A 26,126-nucleotide genomic window follows, 5' to 3' on the forward strand; every position below is an offset into this window, starting at 1 on the left:
TTAGTACACCAGACAAAATACTTTGTGATATTTCATCCGTTTTTACACTCTGAGTTCAAATTCTTTCAAGGTCGATTTTGTCTGCCATCCTTTCGGAGTTGATGAAATAAATACCAGTTGTGCACTGAGGTTGATGCAGTCAACTTCCCACTCTCCCAAAATTTCAGGCCTTGTGCTTATAGTAGAAAGAGTTATTATTATTATAGTTAGATTTATTGGTTATTACGCTGACTCTTTCAAGTCAAGGAGAAAATAAATGACATAAATATCAAAATGATAAATTTCACATTTATTTGAGTCCTGTCTTAAAATTTAAAAAGATGAAAGCAAAATATCCAAAGATCATAATATGAGATTATGGAGAAAAATAGAAAAAGGACAACGAAAGAGAATTTGTGACTTCTCTTTGACATTTTAATCCTCCTTGACATCAAACTGCATGAAAACAGAAGAATTATTACAATACAAGGAGTCTGAAAATGTAATGAGGAAAATATTGAAAATGACATTACAGACTATATTAAAAAATTGACAAATAACTGCTTTGAAAATTGCATTTATAAAAAACATTGAGCCACAGTATCATCATCATCATCATCATCATCATTGTTTTAACATCCACTTTGCCATGGCTGCAGGGGTTAGATGAAATTCATTGCAAAAATTTTCTATGGGTGAATGTCCTTTCTCTTGTCAACCCTCACCTCTTTTCAAATAAGGTAACATTTCCCCTTGGCCAGACATATAAAAAATTAAAAAAATTTATGCAGTATTGAAAATGAGTGATATTGCTTGTATGATGGTGACAATCATTTGATGCCAAGACAGGGAGTCTAAACACACACACACACACGTATACAAAAACAACTATATATTACATATGCAATGGGCTTCTTTAAGTTGCTGTCACCCAAATCCACTTACAAGGCTTTGATCAGCCTGGAGCTCTAGTAGACACTTGCCCAAGGTGCCATGTAATGGTACTGAACATGAAACCATGTGGTTAGGAAGCTAACTTCTTGACCACACAGCCATTGTACAACTTTATGCATTATCCAGTAAAACTAACTCCGTTAAATGCAGCAAGTATCTTACACATAGATCCTCTCATTATAATGGGAAAAAAAAACTAACAGCCAAATTTCCCTTAAATCACATCCTGCTATTTTAAAAAAGAGAAAGAGACACATTAACAAATGTAATGATCCTGGATGCCCCTAAAAAGACAGGATGGTCATGACTGAAATGCTTTTGGCTATAATTTTGCTCAATAAGGTTTCACCTGGTGCTAAGCAACAACATACAGTCATACAACTATGAAGGAGGGAGCCTCTATATTGTTACTTGACTTAGTTGAAATAATAACCAAATTAACCCTCTATCATTAAATAAATATTGAAAGTACACATTAGATAGTGCATTCTTTGGTATATTATGTTTAAATAAGAAATAGGTATGTCACAGTTGGAATGGTTATTGGTCTTAATCCTGGACTTGTGTTTAGTCCCAGATATGCTCAGAATCAGTATACCTATAATCAAAGGCATTCTGGCTGAGACCAAACCCTTCTTCTTATAATTATCTATGATGACATTGTTCAATGTGTTCATCCTGTTCTTAACAATATATTATAATTTGAAAGGATTTGGCTGCTATTTCTAAGAGATTAAATGGTTCCATGGAGTAATTCTCAAGTTGGCAAAGGCCAGAAAAATTTTGGGTAGAGTTTAGTAAATTTATTTAATTAACCATTGAAGGATAAAATGTAGCAGACAGAAAAAAAAGATGTTGTGATAATCATGCCCTTTTTTTTTTTTTGAATAGTTGACATTCATGAGAATGTCAACTCACCAGTTGCCTCTTATTATAAAATATTGCTAATGATAAATATTACAAAAATTTATTATATTGACATGAAGTATAGTCCTAGAAGAGGCAAAGAATTAGAGAATTAATAGTAATTTATGTCAACCTGCCTCATACAAATGTATGTAGAAATGGAAATTTAGCTGTTCCCATTGGACTACCAAACCAGATTACATTGGTTCTCCAAGAGCTTTCCATCATACCACTATGCACAACATAAGATGAGCAAACTCCAGCTATGTTTGCACTACTGCTACTCCATATAATAACCTCAATGATAGTTAATCTTTCAGCTCTAGCAATAATGATAAACACCGCTATATTAGTAAAGTTCTCATTTTGTGGAAAGTTTAATAAACTATAAGTTCTAATTAATTGGAATAGCTATATGGGCACCAAGATAGTAAGATCACATAAACCAATATCAGTATGATGCTGTAGAGCATTTATAGCTAGGCTTATTGATTTGATTATAAAGTTACTCCAATGCTTATACTTCTATATTTCCGAGATCACTGGCAGATATTGATTTCATACATTGGCACAAGGTCACAAATTTGTGGAGAATAATAGACTCAGTTGAATCAGCTTTGGTGTATAACTGCTATTTATTTTATCAGTAGTTTCAGGTGAAAGAGTGGAGTACTGGAATGCACCTGTTTTATTGATATTCAAACATGTTTCAGTGACAGCAAGTCTATGTGACTAAAATCTGCTGTCATTACTATATTTATGATTCTTGTTTCCCATATAGTTTTTTTGTCTAAAATGGAAATGCCTCAACATATGACTGTACCTATCTTTCAAACTTCATAAATCAGTTTACTTCTTTATTGCATATTATGAACACACTTTTCTTTTATTTTTACTGCATTATACTTTGTGAGTTTGCTCTAGCACTTCATCACTACCATCTTTGTCTTCTTTCTAGCTACTCCCACCCTCATGTAATATTATGTCATCCCATAAATAATGCAGTTTTTTTATACTTCTTTTATTTTTCAAAATTAAGATAAACAAAATTCTTTTTTAATCTAAAATATACTCTCCTTCATTTTGTACAATGTTCTTCCATCTATCCGGTAGACTTGCAAGGACCCTCTTCCATAATTCACTTGTCTGTGACAAAAAATACTCCTCCAGTACTGTTCTGACCTCATCTGCAGAATTCATATTTTTTCCGTCCAAACAATTTTGAAGACTGAGGAATAAATGATAATCAGATGGGGCAATGTCCAGTGAATATAGTGGATGGGGCATTGTTTCCCATTCAAACTGCTCCAGCCTTTGGAATGTCATCCTCACTCTATGTGGCCAGGCATTATTCTGATGGAAGAACACCTTTCGTCTTGAAACCAAAGATGGTCATCTTTCTTCTAGCGCTGACTTAAGCTGTTCTCAGTAGATCTCCTTCGTTATTGTTTGGTTTGGGTTTAAATGTTCAAAATGGACTAAACCTTTCATATCTCACCAAACACCTTGCATGGGTGAAAACCTTCTTTAGCCTGGAATGCCAATGTTTCTCCTTTCCCTATTCACCATCTTCAGCACTTGACATATTTATAGAGAACCCATTTCTCGTCACTAGTCACAATTCGGTTGATAAAAGGTTCATTCATGAGACATGACAGCAAAGAAGAGCACACATTCACTCTCTGCGGTGATTAGACTCGGAAAGTTTGTGAGGAACCTATTGACCCAATTTGCTGACTTTTTCCAATGGATTTGGTAGACAGAAACTAAAACTGTTGTGTGCTGTCTGTGTATTACTTTGCATTTGTGCTTCTCCAAAAATCGCTGAGCTACAAGTAATGATGTTGTTCTCATTTCCTTTGTCAAATATAGATGATTTGTTGACAAAGGGAAATTACAAAAACATCAGGAAGGGAAGGCGGTGAACTGGCAGAAACGTTAGCACACTGGGTGAAATGCTTAGTGGTATTTCATCTGTTTTTACGTTCTGAGTTCAAATCTTCCAAGGTTATCCTTTTGGGGTTGATAAATTAAGTACCAGTTGCATTCTGGGGTCGATCTAATCGCCCCCCCCCCCCCAAAAAAAAAGATTTCAGGCCTTGCGCCTAGAATACAAAAGAATAACATCACGAAGGGAAATGGCTTTGAGCCTCTGAAGACAAGTGTAATAAGATAGGTTTTATTTGAAAAAACAAGTAAGAGTTAGTGATAGGAAGAGCATTCCAACTGTAAATATAATAATATATTCATGTGTGTCTTCCATAAATGCATGGTCCATTGTATAGAATTTATTCATGATATCATCTAAATTTTGATGTGGGTCTGCTAAAGAGTGTTGTATGACCCTAGAACATTATCTTAACCTTTTTGATATTAACTGAGGCCACCCCTAGTTTTATGATACAAGCTTCCTGTTTTAAATTAATCTAGATCTTAAAACCTTCCATCAAAATTCAATGTTGAATTATCTTCCAAATATCAGTTTAATATCATTGTCATCATCATCATTGTTCTAATGTCCATCTTTCCAAGCTTTTCTATGCTTCTATAAGTTGAATAAAATTTATTGAGGTAGATTTTCTACAGTTTGATGCCCTTTCTGTCACCAACCCTTACCTGTTTCCAAACAAGGTTATATTTCTCCACTGCTAGACATGTTCAGAAAATGTTGAAATTCACATATAGCAATTACATGGTGTCAAGTTGAGGAGAGACAACCACACATGCTTACACATACATGCATGCATGCATGCATGCATGCATGCATGCATGCAGGTCTTTTTCCATTTTTCATCTACCAAGGTTTTGGTTGGTCCACAATTATTATAGAAGACACTATTCTAAGGTACCTCACAATACGATTGAACCCAAAACCATGTGGTTGAGAAGCAAACTTCTTGACCACACAACCATACCTGCACCTATTTTATTTTTCTTCATTATTTTCAGAATTAACTAAATCAAAAATAGTGTGTTTCAACAGAAATATGGTAACAAACCGATTAATGTTATTGCCGTCCTTTATATATATATATATTCTACTAGACTCTTACAATGCAATTTGTTTATCCGTCACTCATTAGCATTAGATAGGTCTCGTGTACTGTGATATTTATATTTGTTCATTGTGGCTGTGCTCTTTGGTTGTCATAGATCTAGTTTGTAAGCAATATAATCAAAGAAGACGGGTGTTATTTATATAATGTTATTTACATTATTTATTATTTGTTGTTGTTGTTGTTAGAGCTGTTGGTTTGTTATTAGAATCTGATTATGTATTTCTGGACTTGTAGGAGTGGTGTAATTTGTAATTCACGTAAATAACTACCAGGCTTTGTCTGAACTACTACATAAACTCACTCGAGAATCACTGTAGACATTTTTGATCTATAAATATTGATTTGTTGTAGAAATATTCTTAATCTTATTCCTAATCTGTTACATAACTTCATGTGGTTTCTTTTCTTTGTAGATAAGCCTCATAATAAATGTCATTATTATTATATGGTCTGATCTTTTTCTTCGGCTTTGATTTTAGCACTGTTAATTATCTGCATAAATACAGATGTTAATAAATTACTGCACAGAACACTTATAAGCAAAACCTTCTAACTAAATTGCATCTGTCAGGTAGATGCAATTTAATTACTCTCGACAACACTATTACCATTAACTACATAATTACTGGATCTAAGATAGTATTGATGTAATTTAACTTAGGACTACAGCATCTTCAATTATTTTCAAAAATTTTCTTTTTATTTTATTTTTAATTTTTCTCTCTAGTCATTACTAGAAATCATTAACTTTCTGTTTTGGAATGGGTTTTTTTTATGTTTATTCTTTTTCACTTTCTTTCTCCCTTTTTTTCTGTCTCTTTTCCTTCCCTATACACACATGTATCACAATCACCTATATAGCACTTCACTATAAGGGTTTTAAAATAATGGCAATATCTCTTGTTTTTACTGTTTCATTGTTCAATCTTTGTGTAGCAAGCAGCATGAAGTACATAAAGAGCCTCCTGGCAAGTCTGCTCTATTTCTACTTCTTGAGCTTCATTCTTCTGTTCTCTCCCTTACTTAGTATATTTTTTCTTCCTTACATTTTTTAATATTTCACTCCTTACTCTTTCCTCATGCACATGCACTTGAAGCCATTTACATTAACTATTGTAATATATAAATGTCACACTCTTATTTTCCCTCTTACTAAAAGAAAAAAAATTGTGTGCTTATGATGTAAAAAGAAAAATTATTACAATTGTTGGCTGAGCTATGTTGTTAATGGCAGCAGTTAAACGCATCTTAGAGCAATGATTCTTCAGGCCTTCAAGTTCAGTCTGCTTTGGTCAGTTCAACATTCATCAGTGATATACCAAATAACTGAGTACTACTGAGCATCTAGCTCACAAAAAAGATGTATCAATGAAAGGAATTGTTAGTTTTCATGATCAATTAAATAGATATTAGTATTATATGACACAACTGAATTCCACTGAGTGATCTAGCTTAGAATAAATCAATGAAGAAAACTTTTAACTAATTTTTATTATCAATTTCATGATCAAGAAAAAAATACCAGTAATATATCAAACGAGTATCACTGAGTATCTAAAAGAGGCTGTATCCCATAAAAGGAATTGTTAATTTTCATGATTTATTTTGGTGATCAATAAAATATACATGAGTAATATACTGAAATGGATGAGTAGCACTAAGTATCTGGTTCAGGAATAAGCCAATGTATCTATGGAAGAAATTGTTAATAAATATATTTTTATGATCAATATGTTGATCGATTGAGTAATATATTGAGTGACTATCATTGAGAGTGTAGCTCAGAAAAAAGGGGGTATATCAATGAAAGAAATTGTTAATATATAAATTTTTATGACTAGTTAGGTGGACAATTAAATATATACCAGTAATATATCACTGAGAATCTAGTACAAAAAAAAGACACTATATTAATGAAAGGAATTGTTAATTTTCATGATCTATTTGGTGATCAAGGAAATAGTAGTAATAAATTTAATTTTCATGATTTTAGATGTTTTGAAATAATTAATGTACATACTCAGTTTAAAATTTTCATTTAATATTGTTGTTATGGTTATGGATGATTAATGGTATATGAGTTATTGAATTATATTCTCCACTCCTCTTGAAAGCATTTCGCATAAATATTTTATTGATTCTATTATGTTAGTAAAGCAATGTTATTATATTTTGCGTGTGAGCGATATCTTCCTACAAGAAGGTCAAAACGAATTTTAATTCAGTATGTATTATTCCAGCTTCTGCCTTAATACCACAATATCTACATATAAATATTGATTTATTTAGGCAAGGCACTGACCAGGTTCTTCTTCTCCCTTTTCTTGCTTTTTGTTATTGTTTTAACATAAAGGAATTTTCATATCAACACATTACTGATACCCATTTTATCAACCTCTACCTTACACTATGCAGTAGAAGTAGTTGTATAATGTAAATATTACCAATTTCACATACTTAACACGTTGTTTCAATGCCAGGAGCTCTGGTTTTTCATCTGCAAAATAGTGGTGGTCATCCCATGAATCGTTGTGGTTGTTGCCAGTACCATGTAAATAGCATCTGTGCATCATAGTTGTGGTCGTTGAATTATAGTCATGGTTGTCGCTGGTGTCATGTAACTGGCACCCAAAAACACCCATTACATTCCTTGAGTAGTTGATGTTAGGAAGGGCATCCAGCTGTAGAAACCATGCCAAATCAGACCGGAACCTGGTGCAGCTCTCTGGCTTATCAGCTCCAGTCAAACCATCTAACCCATGCCAGCATGGAGAGTAGACATACACACAAATTTCATTCCTTCTGCCTATAATAGAAAGGATTATTATTGTTATTGGCTGTAAGGTGTACATATTTTAGAAATGAAATATACACAGAATAACTGAGCCCCTGTCTATATCAAAAGTGTCCACTTTATTTTACACAACCTTGCACATCCTTTGTGCTCTTTCTCAAATGATCCAAACAGCAAAAGAATCTGATAATGGATTTGGATTGTTCTACAGTAACAGAGGGTGGATTCTGCATTGTATCCTAAATCCACTTAAGCAATCATGGTTCAGCCAAATCTAATAAGGAACTAATTAAGATATTTCCTACTTGTTCTAGTTCCTTAATGAATTTTCTCCTGGGTCGTCCATCTTCATATATAGAATTAGTGGACTATTTATTAAATACACATGACTTCCCTTAGTAATGGCTGTTAATACAATGAGATGACCATCCTCTCACAACATGAGGTAGAATTAGAAATTTAAATTTGAAATGAAGGTATTATGATGAAAAAGTTGCATAGAAATCGCATTATTTATTTATTTATTCTTTTATTCTGTTACTTGCTTCAGTCATTTGACTGCAGCCATACTGCAGCACCATTTTCAAGGGTTTTAGTGAAACAATTCGACCTCCAAGACTTTTTTTTAAAGCCTACTACTTATTCTATCAGGCCCTTTTGCCAAATCACTAGGTTACAAGGATGTAAATACACCAACACCAGTTGTCAAGCAGTGATGGGGAGACAAACACACACACATACATACATACATACATACACATGGCAGACTTCTTTCAGTTTCCATCTACCAAACCCACTCACAAGGCTTTGGTTGGTCTGAGGTTATAGTTGAAGACACCTGCCAAAGGTGCCATGCAGTGGGACTGAACCCAGAACCATGTGGTTGGAAGTAAGCTTCTTACCACTCAGCCATACCTGCACCTATATTTATTTTTTTGTTTAACTATTGCAAAGTTCTTGCAATTATTAGTCATACTTTCTGCAATTGTGTGTAGATAGTTGTTTGGAGACATCTGGAGGAACAGTGGATATTATGAAATATTTTCACTGATTGCATCTTCATATTTGTTAATATCTGTGTAAGATGTCTTTTATCAGACATGTGTTTGTTTCTTCCAGCTCTGTTAGTGCTAACTTTTTATAGTATCAAGAGGGGCAATATCAGGTGACAGGTAAAGGTTATTAACAATTTAGCAATATTCAGCCCACATATTCTATTTGTTTCATGTTCAAATTGGCCAGATCTGGCCTCTAAAACATACCCTGCAATGTCATTCTAAAAATGTACATTCGCATCATAGAAATCTCAAAGCTACAGGATAATGGTTAATTCAAAACAAAGTGAATAAAAAGCATTACCTTCGACCGAATAATCTGAATGCTAAAGGGTTAATGCTTGCAAATGTGGCACAGCTAAGTTATATATCAGCATGTCTTATTGAGACTGGTGTCTAAAGATCTTGTATGTGAAGATCTTTACCACACTGGGTACATATAGTCCACAGCTGAATAGCAGAGAGTCAATGCTGTTACTCTGAGTGTCTGAAGACTTGCATTTCATTGGGAAAATTATTAGAATTTGCAAAATATTCCATGTTCATGCTTCGGTCCTTACATAATTTAAATGTTTCCTGAATATTATGCCATGGTTTAGAAACACGCCAGAATATTTGGGATACTGGCAGTGTTCCAGCTTTTCAGTCTAAGTTATAAAACCATATTGAGCAAATGCATTTTTTTTCTTTTTGTTTGATATTTGATTAAATTGCTTTCACTTATTTAATAACAATATCTGTCTAAAACATTATTAATGCTTGGAAGTGTATGTGTGTGTCTACACTCACACGAAAATTATACGATGGGGTACTGAAAAGTTCCTGGTTTTAAGGCTGTTATAAAATGTCTGGCTGGAGGCCCAACCTTCCGAGTTCTTTCACAGAGTGTAGAAAGACTGAAGGACCACTACAGTAAATGTGTGAATCTGAAAGGGGAATATGTTAAATAAAATCATAATTAACTGATCCTTTTGTATTTTTTTTACCCAAAGTCAGGAACTTTTCGGCACCCCCTCACAAGTGATACAGTGGAAATAGCTGCTCTTATCTACCCATTGTGCATCCTCAAAGAACTCTTTTACATTTTTGTGCTTTTTTAAATGTGAAGCACATGTTTTTAGATGTAAACTGTACAATAACGTAATCTAATTGGATACTTACAATGACAAATAACGATTGAGTACTGTGCTCACTCAACCACCTCCTTGTTGTATACCTGCTCAAGCAGAGCTGACTGGAACTAGAACTTTCAAACACAAATACCAAATTCATTTAAACAACTTTTCTCTTCAATGGGTGAGGAGTTTAGAGATTCCTGTTATCTTATTTGTGTTTACTGGAGAAAAAAAAAAGTGACTGGTTTATTTTTCTCTATCTGATAGATAAAAATTCATTGTAAAAATGTATTTTCTCTCTTTTATTCTTTTATTGCTTTTAGTTCGTAGTCTGTGGCCATACTGCAGTAGTGCATTGTTTATTTTTTAATTTCTTTTTATTTGAAATATTGAATAAAACTTGATAAGTTTATTTTGTAAAAGCAACAAACAAAAAGAAAAAAGACAACACAGGGGAACAAGTTTTAACGACTACTGTATTAGCTTAATATTCAAAAGGTAGGGAAAGTCTTAACATTTCAGACATTAGCCCTTCATCAGAAGAAAAACATAGGAAGGGTAAGGAAGAGAAAAAGAAAAAAGAAAAATTCATGTGAAGGATTAGAAGAGTGGGAATACAGTTCTATGAGTAATTTTATAGGTAAATTTATAACTTTATTGTAAGCATCAGCATCAAACCGTAATTAATTTGGATGTATCACAATTCCATTTCATTGCTGGTCTATATAAATGTGCAAACCAAAACTTGTCTACTGAACAAAATTAATTTCATATTTCAGTGTTGCGCTTGTTTGGAAAGAGATTTGATCTGCAATCACATATTCAAAATATAACAATTACATTGTAGTAGCCACAGTAGCCATTTAAAGCACATTGTTCATTGAATTGATATATTCACTTTGTTTCATTTTGTATTAATATTCTATATTATAGAATATGAACATCTTTTGTTATTCATTTATGAGCTAGTCACTGATATTTTATTTTACTATATAAGAATCATCAAAATGAAATTTTAATGTTGCAACGTTTTTGCACGTTTTGCAAAGAGAAGTGATGTGCTAATTGCTTAAATTTGATATATTCTTGCTTGTATTAACAAGAGTGGATAGGTTTGTGAATTTATTCTCTTTTTAGCTGAAATAGTTCTAATTTTTTTTTTTTTTTTTTTTTTTTTTTTTTTCCAGTATGTTCGGCTGAGCAGTTTTGACAGTAAAGTAGAGCATATTTTGGAATTGTTACAAAAGTTTTGGGGGCTTGACTTGCCTAAACTGCTGATCACAGTGCATGGTGGAATATTAAACTTTGATCTCCAGCCCAAACTGAAACGTGTTTTCCGGAAAGGCCTCCTGAAAGCTGCCAAAACAACAGGTGCCTGGATAGTAACAGGAGGAACCAATACTGGTATGTTTACTATTAACTGTTTTTATTTCCTTCACAATTATGGTGTTAGCTGACAACTACGAAACTTATGAGACACAAACTGTACACCCACAGATCAATGACTGGACGTATTTTCTTCTATGGATTTGGCAGGAAAATATACCAATTTGAAACTTTGAATGGCTGGAATTTTTCCGTAAATATGCAATATCCTGGCTCATAATCATTCAATATTGAATGTACAAGTAAACTTCTCTTATACATTTAAAAATAAAACAAGAAAAACTCAAATACAATTTTCCTACCACCAATACATTACCAATAATCTCTGAAACCACAATCAATCACAAAATAAACTATTCAAATACTACTAACATGCAATAATCATATAGATGTATCATAATCATCATCGTCATTGTTTTAACAGCCACTATTCCTTGTTTGTATGGATTAAGCAGAATTCTTTGAGGCAGGATTTTTAAACCTGGATACCCTTCCCTTTGCCAGCCCTCACTTCCAAGCAGGGTAATATTTTCCATGATTAGGCATGTTTTCATGGAAGACTGAAAACATATCACTTGTATGATGAGGATACTCATTTATAGCTGTCATACATTGCCAAGACAAGGAGGTGCACGTGCACACACATGCACATGTATATATGTATATATATGTATATATATATATACACACACACACACACGCATAGATATATAATGGGCTTCTTTCAATTTCTATCCACCAAATCCTCTCACAAGGTTTTGGTCAGCCTGAGGCTGTAGTAGAAAACACTTGCCCAAGATGTTACGCAATGGGACAGAAACCAAATATTTGACAGTACTTTGAGTGCTGAAGGGTTAAAAGAGGGACCTTGTAAAATATAATCAGAGTAGTCTCAGGTAGATTGGTATTAAGAGTTCATTAGTTTGGATCAGTGTCTTCCATTTGGATTGTATTATAGGAGTATGTGCTGATACAGCTCTTTCTGACACATGCTCTATCAGCATTCATGTACTGTAAAGTTCAGTTTTACTTCACATACTCATCCTTCTATCTTACAGATAATACCATGCTTCATTTAACCCTAAAGTATTACACAAGAGCATCATCCACATTCAGCCTAGATATCTCATTAAGATTCTCCTTTGCCTCAATGAACAGAGACTTTGAATGTATCCCTTCATTGGGATTTTTTGGCAATCTACTTCTTCAACAGGCAAAAGACACAATCACTACACATACCAAAAAACTAATATCACACTCACTTTGTCACCTTCAGCATGACCAGCACACCTTCACAGTTGCTTCAAATGCTAAGCTTCGCTTTTAAAGATCTGTCCTGGTGAATGCACATCTTCAATATAGCAAAGACTGAAGCTAGAAAATACTTCATCCCTAACAACTTCTAAGCCTCTATAAAGCTCAGCTGAGACCTACAAATTAATACTGACTCTACATTTGGGATGGTGCTGCTGCTATGTAAACATAGTTATCTTAGATTACATTCAAGGAAAGACCATTTGAGTGATTAGTATGAGAATTGCTCACAAACTTCTGGCCCACAGATGTAGTATGTTATCTCTTCTCTCTGCTCTCTGTATTACTTCTACAGTGACCTTTGACTTTTGAAGGTAGCTGATCTCATGCTCTCTCTATTCAGGCACTCCCAACTTATTCATCTTTCTCCCTCTTGTCATGCATGTTGTCCCTACCCTTTTCCAGGACCTAGACTGACTATGCCCAATCCCTCCTCACCAGAAAACCAAACCCTTTGGAATTTTCTCCCTGCATATGTTTTACTTCCAACCACTGATTGCAACAGTTTTAGCAGAATGTTAATGGCATAAATTTAATTAGATAATGGTTACAGCTCTTTTCTCTAGACTAAACCAATAATAAAAACCATGATACGATACCAGGCACTGGCTCTCATGGCTTTTGATCTTAACTTATTGGAAATGCTATCAGGTACATATTTTGTCTTGTATAAAAGATGGGCTACAGCAAATATTCTATACAATACCACAGATTTGCTTGTCAGTTGTTTGACCGTAACCAGTTGAGCATGTCCATTAGTGGCTAATGATATGTGCATCTCTGATCATGAACAGTAGTGGGGGAGCATCATAGCCATGTGTTGAGAGGAATTCTTTCAGATTTGAATAATTTGGACTCAGAATGTAAAGATGGACAAAATGCTGCTAAGCCTCTTGTCTGGAATGCTAACAGTTCTACCAGCACACCACAACTACCACCACCACCACCACAACAACAATAATGATTTTACTTTTTGACAAACAGTCAGCAATTTTAGGGAAAGAAGTAAGTTGGTTACATCAACACCAGTAAATGGCTGTTCTTTCTTTTTTTTTTTTAAACACCAAAAGGATGAAAGGAAAAGTCAATAATAATAATGACTCACTTTTGGTTATTGAAATCTGTTAGGAGGTTTTGGTTCCCATTAGTAGAAACCAAATAGTTCTGAGAGCTATTTGATTTCTAGTAAGAAACATTTCTTATAATGTTGACAGTCTCAAGACTCAAGAACGATTGAGACTTCTCATCTTCCTTTTGTGTCAAAATAAAGAATAAAATACTTGTAAGAAAATCTTATAAAGCATTATTATTCAACTTGGAGCATTTTGTTCTGCTAATCTTTGTGATGTCACTATGTTTAGCATGGAGAATTATATGAAGCCATAAAAAAATCATTGCCAAACAGAAAAGAAAAAAAAAACCCATTCAAGATATTAGATTAGAAAAAAGAAACCAGACTGTAAACCAATAAAGTTATATGTTATGTCATTTTGTGAATATATTTTATTAATTTTATTGCTTGTATTTATTCATTTCGTTCTTTAAAAAAAACAAAAATGTATGAGTATTCCAGTCCTTATGTAATCTCTTTGCTTGAATACTATACACACTATTATACACCTTATGTGTGTGTGTGTGTGTGTGTGTGTGTGTGTGTGTGTGTATATCAACATTTAATGTCCCTTTACCATGCTGGCATGATATACATATATGTCTCTCTGTGTGTGTATATATATGTATATATATATGTGTGTGTGTGTGTGTGTGTATATATATATATATATATATATATATATATATATATATATAAATATACATGCAGTCTTATATATCCTTCAATAAGTCTGTGCATCCTATTCCTCTGAAGATTAAGTATTATTTATATATTCAAACTGAAATTTCTATTTTTATCTTTGGTAAACAATATCAATTCCTAAACGCTCCAATAGTATTTCTTTAAATTCTTGCTTATTGTTTAATTGTTTAACCTCTGTTGTTCAATCACTTTTTGATATCTCAACTGACCTTTTATCCACAAAGTAAATACAACTCAAGAAGTATTTAAAAGAAAATTTCATTTATATGTATTACATAAATAGGAAATGTAGCTTAGTCTTTATATATCTTTTTGGATGTTTTTCTGTAGTGATTAAATTTTTATAGTTGAAGGTGCTTTCTTTGTTTTATTATGTCTTTATTGTCAAAAAAATGTATGCTCTTTGTAACAGTTAGTGAAATCTTAAAATCTCTTGTTTATTGCAAAATAGATCCTTTGTTTACATCAGCCTTGCATTGTTTAATTCCACCCTGACTGCTTTTGTCAGTCATTGTTCTAATTAGCTTAGTATTTTTGCACATTCATTAAAATAAAGAAAATAACATGTACAACAAGTGTCAAATGCTGTGTTGTAATATAAAAGAAGCTGAGCTAATGTAATATGTCTTTTGGAATTTACTGTCACATCAGAGAAAGTATTGATCCAATATATTGTAATTTAATTTAATTAACATAGTCTTCTTTTTTTTAAAGGGTTTTCTCCATTACTAATTATCTAATTTTGATGCTTTAATTTATTTTGGTTCTTAGTTACTTAGTCCTTTCATCTGCTGCACCTACATTACATTTAGTTGTATCAGAAATTGTTTTCATTAGTAATCTTTTTCTTTCTTTTTTTTTTGTTTGCTTAGTTTAAATTCAATTTATCAATAGTTCTTTAGGTTACTGTTGTCTTTTTTTTTTATATTGATTTTTTTTTTTAACAAGGGTGGCTTTCAAACTCAGAGCAACATATGATACGGTTTCTTAATAAAAAGATAAAAAGAGTAAATGTGTATTCATCATACTCTCTGATGTAGGAAATAGTCAATTGTTTGATGTTTAATGATCAGAGATATCCACAATTGAGTGATCATACACCTATTGATTTCAGAAGTAGTTGAGATAAGAATTGTGACGTTGATACGATTCCCAAGTATATTGGCAAGATAAGTTTTAGTGAAAGAGCTACTTGTAAGAATCAAAAGCAAGTTATAAATTCAGCTTGATGAAAGCATACCTCCTCCTTGACATCCCAGTAGTTTTTTTTATGCAGCTGTTTAATCTATATGATGCTAGATTTCGTTGGTTATGTCTAAAAAGCATCTTTTAAGTAATGGGTTTATATTATTTTATTTTAACTATTTTTGTGTCTTAATTCTTTCACTCACAGCAGTGTATCCTGTAAGAGGCATCAGTAAATCTATTCTTTCTTTGTTGAGCTATATTTAGCAGTTGTAATCTACAATAACATTTACATATTGATCAGCATTAAGATTTTATTTCTATCATATAATTTCATTATTGATTTTGTACTCTGTTCTACTCAAATTTTTCTTCATATAAAGATGAGTAGAATTCTTATTTTAGAATTTCAGAAGTCAAAAGATTGATTCAAATATGCAGGAAAGTTACTAGATGGTGATTTTATCAGTTACCATGATAAGTTCTTTGAATAAACCAGAAATGCAACAGAAAACGCAATAGAAAATGTTACTAAAATAAATACTTTTATGTATGTTGTATTGGATATTCTATAGTTGCTGTATATTGTGACATTAATTACTAACACTAGATGTATGTGAGACCACAAAAGTCCTATGTACATATGTGCTTGCCATTTTGTATTAGAGGTGGATGAAATGACTTCATTAGTTAACTTATGAAGTGTATAATATGTATGTGATTGGTTATTGACACATATGGAAATGTGTATTACAGCAAATTTCACACTTAAGTTACTATAATCAGCTGTCATCAATAAGAATCTGCCTTCTCGTGTTAAAAGATAAATCTGCTGAGGCCTTTCTGAAAATCATTATCCAATTTGAAAGATATCGTAAGACTTATGAAACCAGATGTGAATGATAAATTGGATTTATTTCTATTAAGTCCAAAAGATAAGGCAGCCATTTACTTGCTGTAGAAATATACTCAATGAACAAATAAAACTAAATTCATTGAATCAGCTGCCTGAACAACCTATTAATGATTTTGTCATTTCTCTCAGACAAATATTGCAAATTTTTGAAAAAGGGACTGTTAGAAATTCTTTTTGCCAAGGACTAAGCAATTAAAAGACAGTTTACCATATATTTGTCTTGTCTCATCAAGCAGGAGAAACCTTCACATTGCTGGATGCTGTTTCTCCAATCCTGATGGAAGAGTTCACTATTGGTATTATGGACAGCATTGCTATGAATGACTATTATCTTTATCTTGTTGTTGTGGGGGGAATAAATTTCAAGTTAGGCATAAAACTTATTTTTAAGGTGCCATGTAAAAAGCATTGGTGATGTTGCCACATAAATAGCACTGGTGATGGTGCCAAGTAAAAAGCACCTGTGACCTTGCCACATTAAAAATCACCCAGTACATTCTGTAAAGTGGTTGACATTAGGAAGAGCATCTAGCTGTAGAAACCATACCGAAACAAATTATGGAACCTGGTGTAGCCCCTGGCTTTACCAGCACATGTCGAGCAATCCAACCCATGCTGCTGACATGGAAAACAGATATTAAAAATGATGATGAACATATCCATAGACTCTGTTCTGATGTAGATAAACAATGAACAATGCCTCAACCTTTTTGATACCAACCTGTCTGAAACTACATTTGAATCTATAAGACAAACACCTTGTTTGAAAGTGGACTAAATTAAAACCTTCCATCAAAATTTGTTACCACATTTCAACAGAAATGTGGTAACAAAAATGCTAAAAGGTGACAGGAGATTTTACAAAGCGATATTGAAAATCAGTATCATCTACCTGTCAAATACTTGAGTGGAAATTTCTTTCTGGCACCATAAATGAGCGCAATCAATAGTAGTCATGAAAAAAAAAAAAAAAAAAAAATGGGGTTGATATTAAATTATAATCTAAATTATGTCAAAAATTGAGGACTCTTTTCCATGCTTGCTTGGGCCAGATTGAATTTGTTGACACAGATATTAGATATTTCTACAGCTAGATGTTTTTCCTGTCACCAACTCTTACCTGTTTTCAGACATGCTTTTACAGATGTGAATGACATTACTTATATGATGGTGAGACTCATTTACAACTACCACACAATGTCAAAACAAAGAGACACACACACACACACACATTTATATATGTCAGGCTTCTTTTCAGTTTCCATCTCCTGAATCCACTTGTAACACTTTGGTTGGATTAAGGCTATAGTAACAGATGCTAGCCCAAAGTGTTATGCAATGAGACTGAATCCAAAACCATGTGGTTGAGAAGCAAACTTTTTAACCACACAGCCAACAGATGGAAGCATTGAAGTAAAATAAAATCACTATTAGGTACTTTCTTTAATTAGATAGTTTATTTCTTGCCTTTGGATTTACAGTCATCCACCAAACAGCTTTGAATATTGTAGTATAATGTTTTTGTGTCTAAAATTAAACTAGTGAATGATATAACAAGTAAAATATCGAGGTGAACAGAATTTGATAACACTAGAGGGGTTTCAGGGCCATTAAACTTAAATGCAATTAAAGAATGCTCAGACATGCAACTTGGTTCATATAACATTCAGATATTGACTGTGTATATAATAGTAACTGCTGTTTGTATAACTTTTCTGTGTCAAATATCAGCTTTGCATATTATTGTAATTCAGGAATTTATTAAGCTATACTGACACCATCACAACATGGGCTTTGAATGATTCACTGGTTCAATGACTAGATATTATGTTTAGCAGTATTAGTATTGATAGAATTGTCAATGCCTCCGCTGTCAACTAAAGCTTGCAGTGATTGATTTTTCATCATCATTGTTGCTGCTTTTAATGCCCATCTTTCCATGCTAGCAAGAGTTGGACAGAATTTATTGAAGTGGATTTTCTATGGCTAAATGCCCTTCATGTCATCAACCCTCACCTGTTTCTAAGCAAAGTAATATTTCCATGTGACCAAACCTGTTTTCATGGAAAATATGAAACAAATGGCATTGTCTCTATGATGGTGACATTTGCTTACTACTATTATGTGATATAAAGATGGGGAGGCACAGTCATTCACACACATATCTAAATATATATGTCAAGCTTCTTTCAATTTCCATCTACCAAATCCAGTCAGAAGGCTTTGGTCAGTTCTGGGATATATTAGAATACACTTGCCCAATATGCCTCACAGTGGGATTGATCCCATAAGTCCCATCGCATGGCATATTCTGCAATCATTGGGACTTTCAGATTCAGCCTTACTGCATTGAGAATTCTTTAGAATATCAAGCATTGCATGAGACTACAAAGGTAGTTCTATTTAAAGCTGAAAAATCTTTACAAATTGGTTTATCACCTTCTTTATAATTTCATCCTGCAGGGTTTTCATCTGATTTGCACACTTGAGAAAAATATCGCTTTTTTATCTTCACACCTGAGAAAAATGCTATCTTTTGTTGAACATTTTCTCTGGACATGTCTATACTCCCCCTTGAAAAATAAGTAACACCTCCTAATTCAGGCATAAGGCCAGCAATTTTGAGAGGAGAGGGCACTTAGTTTATACCATCAATCTTTGTACTAGATGGGTACGTTATTTCATTGAACCCCAGAGGGATGAAAGGCAAAGCTGACTCCTGTAGAATTTGAACTCAGAAGATAAAGAGTTGAAAGAAATAACACAAGGCATTTTTCCCATTGCTTTATCCCTTTAGCATTTAGATTTCTCTATCAAATGTAATGCTTATTTATTCACATTATTTTGAATTAATCTTGCATTATCTTATAACTTTGAGGATGTGATTATTTAGTTTTAGGATGACATTGTAGTGTAGGTGTGAGAGGTCAGAACCAGTCAGCTTGAATGTAAAACAGATAGAATATTTGGGCCAGATATAGCCAGTTTAAATGCTAAAGGGTTAATGATTTTGCTATCTTACCACCCTATGAATAAATAATGATGATTACAATAAGGACTTTTTAGGAGCAGATGCTAAAATAATTTCTTGTTCAGTATCCTTCCTAAGTCAATTCATTTTTAAATAGTTTGGGCCAATTTCATTCTAGAAATGAAAGAATCCATTATAGAAATTTTTGTATATTATTTGGATGACAACTGTCTTGAAATGAAATTTTTTAGCCAGGCATTTTAACCTTTTGGATACCAACTCACCTGAAAGTGTTCTTTATTGTATGATACGAATTCCCTATTTGAAAGTGATCTAGATTAAAACTTTCAATCAAAATTTTATGTTGTTATATATTTCAAATACTTTCTCAATAATGACTAAAGTTATCTTAATAAATTCTTGATTATTTTCAAAACTAATTGAAATAAAGGCAGTGCTTTTTCAATAGAAATATAGTAAGAAAAGGATTAAGATTTCAAGATTTTGTTTTAAGAATTCAGTTAGCTTTTCAGTTTTAATGTTTTACAAAAATCCTGTTTTACAGTTTAGTACTAACCTTCCAGTGACTGTCCTTTTACAATACAAACTTCCTGTTTTGAAGTGAGCCTTCCATTGAAATTTCATGTGAATTTATGTTCTAAGTACCATTTAATAATGACAAAATTATTTTACTAAATTCTTCATTGTTTTCAAAATTTATTGAAATAAAGGCAGTATATTTCAACAGAAATATCGGAACAAAAGGGTCATCTTTTAGTAATATATACTGCCTCATAAATGTCAATCTGCAATAAATTTGAATACTCCATGAAACATGAGGCTTATGAGGATGTGTAGTCTGTTGCAGTTAAAAATAAACTCTACCATAAAAGGTAGCGACAAGATATCTGTATCTCAGAGAATTTATTCAACTACTAACATGACAGCTCAGTATCCATCTTAAGTAAGTGAGAGCACTATCTCTTCACATGTGTCTATTATTTGAAGAATGTAGAATCACAACAGCATGTATACACTTAAGTTTTGATATATTTTTATGTAATTATGTTTGACTATTTAAGTAATGTTTCTTGTTTAAACCAATTTAAAATGAGATAAAATATTGTAAAGCACTTTAAACTAAAAATTGAAAAGTAGTCTACAGGATCAATTTATAGAATCTTGAGCAAATACATGCCTCTTGTGCATGGTTTCTTTTACTATTTTTCCTTATTGTAGATCTATCCTGTATTTTATCATGTGCTTCAGTTATTAAACCATTTAAATAGTGCTTTATGGCACAAAACTTTGATGATTTTTGACCAATAACCAATGAGGGATAAAAATGTCTCCGTCTTGTATGTAATTTTTCTGTGCATTTCTTCACTCATATATATATATATAAATAATATGTGTGTATATATATATATATATATATATATATGTATATATATATATATATATATATATATACATACATATATATAAATAAATCATGAGAGAGAGAGAGTACATGGAAAAAAGAACATTGAAGATGATAATGATATATTTTTTTACTTGGTCCAGCCATTTGACTGTGGCCTTGCTGGAGCACCACCTCAAAAGGGTTTTTTTTTTTTTTAGTCAAACAAATTGAGCCCAGGATTTATTTCTTTAGCCTAGTATTTATTTTATCAGTCTTTTTTTTTTTGCCGAACTGCTACATTACAGTGACGTAAACATACCAACACAAGTGTTGGTGGGGGAGCAGACACAGTGACACACGCACATTCATGACAGGCTTCTTTCCATTTCTATCTACCAAATCCACTCACAAGGCTTTGGTTAACTTGAGGCTATAGAAGAAGACATTTGTCTATGGTACCATACAGTGGGACTGAACTTGGAACTATGTGGTTGGGAAGCAAGTTTCTTATCATACAGCTATGCCTGCACGTATTATATATAATTTCATAATAGCCAATGTAAATGTATGTTGAATAGCCAATATAAATGTATAAGATGTGCTGGATGAGTGCACATACTAGGCTTGATTGCAGGCAATGAGTAAAGAAACACTAACCACATGCGTTGAGAGTAAAAGAATCATAGACAGTTGAGGAGGAGGAGAGGGAATAAATGATACAGTAGGTATAGGAGAATTTATACAAATGTATGAATTTGAAAGGGGCTCTTCAGCACTGGAATCTGCAAGAACGTACTATCTTTGGAAATAGAGCATTAAGTGTCTGGACATACCAGTAATGGTTTAACCAGTTTTACTTGGGGAAAGTTTTCTTTCGAAGAGGCTTTCTCAATTTGATGGCTAAGTTTTGTCAATTTTGTGCTTCTGGAAACCACAGTTGAGGAAAATACAAAGCTCGCTGCACAAGTATTAGCAAAACAGTTCAATTCAAGTCACACTTCAATCATAAAAATACCTCCTTGAACTAGGAAAAGTGTCTAAATTTAGTCAGTAGGTTCCTTCATCATCTAACTACTTCCCAACTTAATCAAGGAATTGCCCTCTGCTCATAATTGAAAAGCAGACTTGCTACAAGAATTTCTTTTCAGCTTTATATATATATATATATATATATATATATATATATATATATGTGTGTGTGAGAGAGAGAGAGAAAAAACCTTCTACTACAAGAATCCCATTGCTTTATGTGGACACCTTTAAAAGAAAGCACTATATTGTAGCCTACTATAGAACTTGTATCTGATTATTATTATTATTATTATTATTGTGATTTTAATGAAATATTGGTTTAATTACAGGTGTTACAAGACATGTTGGTGATGCCATCAGTGATCTCACTACCAAAGCTAAGAACAAAGTTGTGGCTATTGGAATTGCATCATGGGGAATTGTTGAGAACAAAGAATTATTAATTGGCAGTGATGTATGTCATTTATTTTATTCCTTTCACAAAGAATTTGAATTTTTAAAAACAAAAAAAGGCTTTAATTTTCCAAATTATTATATTTAGTCTCTTATAAAAGAATGAAATTCTAACTCATTGTTAAAATATTTTGTTCAATTTTTTTTTTAAATTGACATGTTATGGTTGTTTTATATTACTTTTGAAAGACCCTGTAGCACATATGTATAGATTTCATAACAGCACAAATAGATATTGTGCTTTATACATTCTGCTGTTTTCATTCTCTTAGATTTAATTACAGAGCTTAAATAGATTTCATGTTAAATTTGATTTTAATACAACTGGAGAAGCAAAGTTGGATAATCAGCTTACTGATTGTAGAAATAAACTGAAAACTGATTTTCTTTTAGTTGAACATTTCTTTAATTAATTAATTGTTATATTATTCAACTAAGTGAAAAACTACTAAGAGTATATGCTGTGTAGAAAAGTTATCATTTTAATGTCTTCTTTTTCCATACTTCTATGGGTGAGTCTGATTTTTGTTGAGACTGACTTTCTACTGCATAGTACCCTTTTTTTTATTGCTAACCCTTACTTGTTTCCAAGCAAGGTAATATTTACTTATGACTAGCCGTATTATTCCAGGAGACTGAAATTGGATAAGACAACTTGTATGACACTGACACTTATTTACAACTCCCACACAATGTCAATACAATAACACACACAGCAATCTTCTTTCAGGTTCCATCAACCAAATCCATTCACAAAGCCTTGATTGGATGAGGGTTGCAGTATAAGTAATTTGTCCTTGATACCATGCAGTAGGATTGAACGTGAAACCATATGCTTGTGGAGCAAACTTCTTAACCACACAACCAGTGAAATTTAATATGATTCCTAGAATAGATAGATGAGTACATTATCTTCAGAAGGAATCGTGCCGTACCAAATTCATAGATGTAGTTTAAGAGAAGTTGATGTAGCTTATGTTTATATATATATTTTTTTCTAACTGGGAAAGAGACAGTGAAATTGCTTGCCATTGGAAAGACTCTTTTGAAGTAAATTTGACAGGTTCAGGCAAGTTTTATACAGCAAATAAAATAAGACAAATATTAATCCTTTTGTTACAATATTTCTGTTTAAATACACTGCCTTTCTTTTAATTATTTTTGAAAATAGGAAGAATTCATTAAAATAACTTTGTCATTATTAAGTTGATGTTTGGAACATAAACTAAACTGAAATTTTGAAGGTCGATTTTAATTTAGGTTCTTTTAAAATAGGAAGTTTGCATCAGAGAACCAGGGGCAGTCTTGGGTTGGTTGGCACCAAAAGGGGTTAACATGGACTGGGAAAGAAAACAAGAAATTTTTGGTTAATTTATTGGAAAGAAATTGGCTGGGTATCGTAGCATGCATGTACAATATTGCATCAGTGATAGAGTAAGAACAAAAAGAAAAGAGAGAGAATCAAAGTTTGTGTGTATTTATCAAATAATTTAGAAGAATGAGAGCAAATATTATATATCTAGTTGACTGAACCTAATAATTATGATTGCATGCTGAACTGATACAGTCAACTTGATCTTGCATGTAGTTGTACTCCCAGCTGGTTAACCAACTAATTTCTGGGCATGTGCTTTGCATGTAAAGGAAAAAAAGCTAGGATTTTCCAAGATGGAGAACAACACAATAGTTAAAATCAGAATGTGAAAGCATGAATGTATATTTCTTCACAAAAGTGTGGTCAAAATATCAAACAGCAGTGAAGCTGTTTCAGTTTTAGCTTAACTTAGCTAGAAAATATATTGAACATGATTCATTATCATCATTGTTTTAATGTCTATGATGAGGAGGAGGAGGAGGAAAAGGAGAATTTTCCATGCTCACATGGGCCAGGGAAAAGTATGTTGAGACAATGTTCTACACCTGCCACCCCCACCCCTATTCTCATGTGAGATAATAGTCTCTTAGTATTTACAAACACGAAACAGCCTGGACATGTTTATGTAGAGAATTGGAAACAAACAACGCCTTTTGTTTTACAAAAATTGCACAATATATAAAGACTTGTCATAAAGCTCTGAAATGCTTTCACAATAGACTACAAGCAAACAACATCATTGGCAAAGCCATTGTTTACAACAAATGAACAAACATGAAAACATACACACACACACTGAACTTCCTTCACTTCCCGTCTATTAATCCATTCACAAGGCTTTAACTATCCTGGGGCTATCATAGAAAACACTAGCCCAAAGTGCCCCACAGTAGGACTGAACTTGAAGCCACTTGATTGGGAAGCAAACTTCTAAGTCCATTTTAGATTTCATTTGACTAATTTAAATACAAATAACTACATTAAAACTAAGCTACATTTTATTTGAAATGTACTCTTATGCTGTGTGTTTTATAAGGTAACTTGATCTAAAAGTCAGCAATTGATTTTAACAGATGCAGTGAAGTAATATTGATCTTGACATCTAAACTTTCTTTAAAAGTTTCAGTTATTGACTTTAAACAGGCTTATTTCCTTACACTGTTCATTTAATAAGTCACAGCAATTGAATTTAATTTAACTGTATTTTGAGAAGTTGTTAAACTTTATCAAATATTGAGTTTTGATTTCTGTCAATCATTGGAATAAACTTCATTCCTATATTCCTTTTTTTCTTGTAAGTTTCCATATATTTTAGAAGAGGGAGGTGAACAACATAGACAGAGCATAGTAATTTTAAAGTGTTTGAAGTTAATATTAAGTTTTCATGTCATAACCCTTTAGCATTTAACCTGGCCCTATCCAATTAGAATATTCTATTTGTTTTATGTTTAAACTGGCCAAACGCAGTCCCTTACACATACCCTACAATGTCATACTAAAAGTAAACAATCTCTAAATCAAAATCTCAACAAGATAATGCGTGATTAATTCAAAACAATGTGAATAAATAAGCATTACATATAACAGAATAATCTGAATGCTAAAGGGTTATGTAATAATATAAAGACTTACCCTTTTGATATTAATCTACCTGACGCTGCCCCAGATGTATGTTAGAAACCTGTTTTAAATTGATCTAACTTTTAAAAAAATATTCAAAAATTTCATATAATTTGTTTTGAACATCAGCTTAATGAGAATGAAATTATTTTACTAAATTCCTCATTATTGTCAAAAATAATTGAAACAAAGGCAGTGTATTTCAACAGAAGTTTGGTAATAAAATATTAGCTCTTTTGATACCAACTCACCTGAGGCTGATCCTGGTTCTGTGATACAAACTTCCTAACTTAACCCTTTTTAATCAAACCCACTTGTGACCGACCCCTGGTTCTATGATACAGATTTCTTGTTTTAAACTAATCAAAATTTAAACCTTCCACCCAAATTTTGCTAAATCATGTTCCAAACACCAACTTAATAATTTACGTTACTAAATTCTTCATTATTTCTAAAATTAACTGAAACAAAGTTTATGCATTTTAATAGCAATATCTTCACATAATCGTTAAAGGTAACTATGCTGCTATTAATGTCATCCCAACCATTATTGTAATCATTACTACTCTAACTTGTATTTTGAGTATTTTCCATAAATCCAAGGATTCTACAAGGTTTTCTACCCATCTCTTAGTTACCCTTATTAAGCACTACTTCCACCACCTAACACTCCACTCTCATCTTAGATTAACACCAATTAAATAGCTTTTCCTGAAAGCAACAGCTGCTATCTTGAAATCTCTATAGTGTAATATATTCATTGAAACTGAGTTTGTCTTTTGAATTTATGT

General features: G+C 32.5%; 1 protein-coding gene across 15 annotated transcripts in view; it reads left to right on the plus strand.

Moving 5' to 3' along the window:
- The window catches only part of LOC106881649 (transient receptor potential cation channel subfamily M member 3), a 701,312-nt gene that overhangs the window by 522,353 nt on the left and 152,833 nt on the right, over positions 1-26,126 (plus strand). For all 15 annotated transcript variants that reach the window (XM_089357688.1, XM_089357690.1, XM_052970748.2 and 12 more), the window contains 2 exons: positions 11,050-11,266; positions 22,217-22,341. In XM_089357688.1, the coding sequence (XP_089213814.1) occupies positions 11,050-11,266; positions 22,217-22,341 (342 nt within the window). The remainder of the gene's footprint in view (positions 1-11,049; positions 11,267-22,216; positions 22,342-26,126) is intronic.

The sequence above is a fragment of the Octopus bimaculoides genome, chromosome 9 (assembly GCF_046866305.1).
Source record: "Octopus bimaculoides isolate indiv1 chromosome 9, ASM4686630v1, whole genome shotgun sequence".
Classification (NCBI taxonomy): Eukaryota; Metazoa; Mollusca; class Cephalopoda; order Octopoda; family Octopodidae; genus Octopus; species Octopus bimaculoides.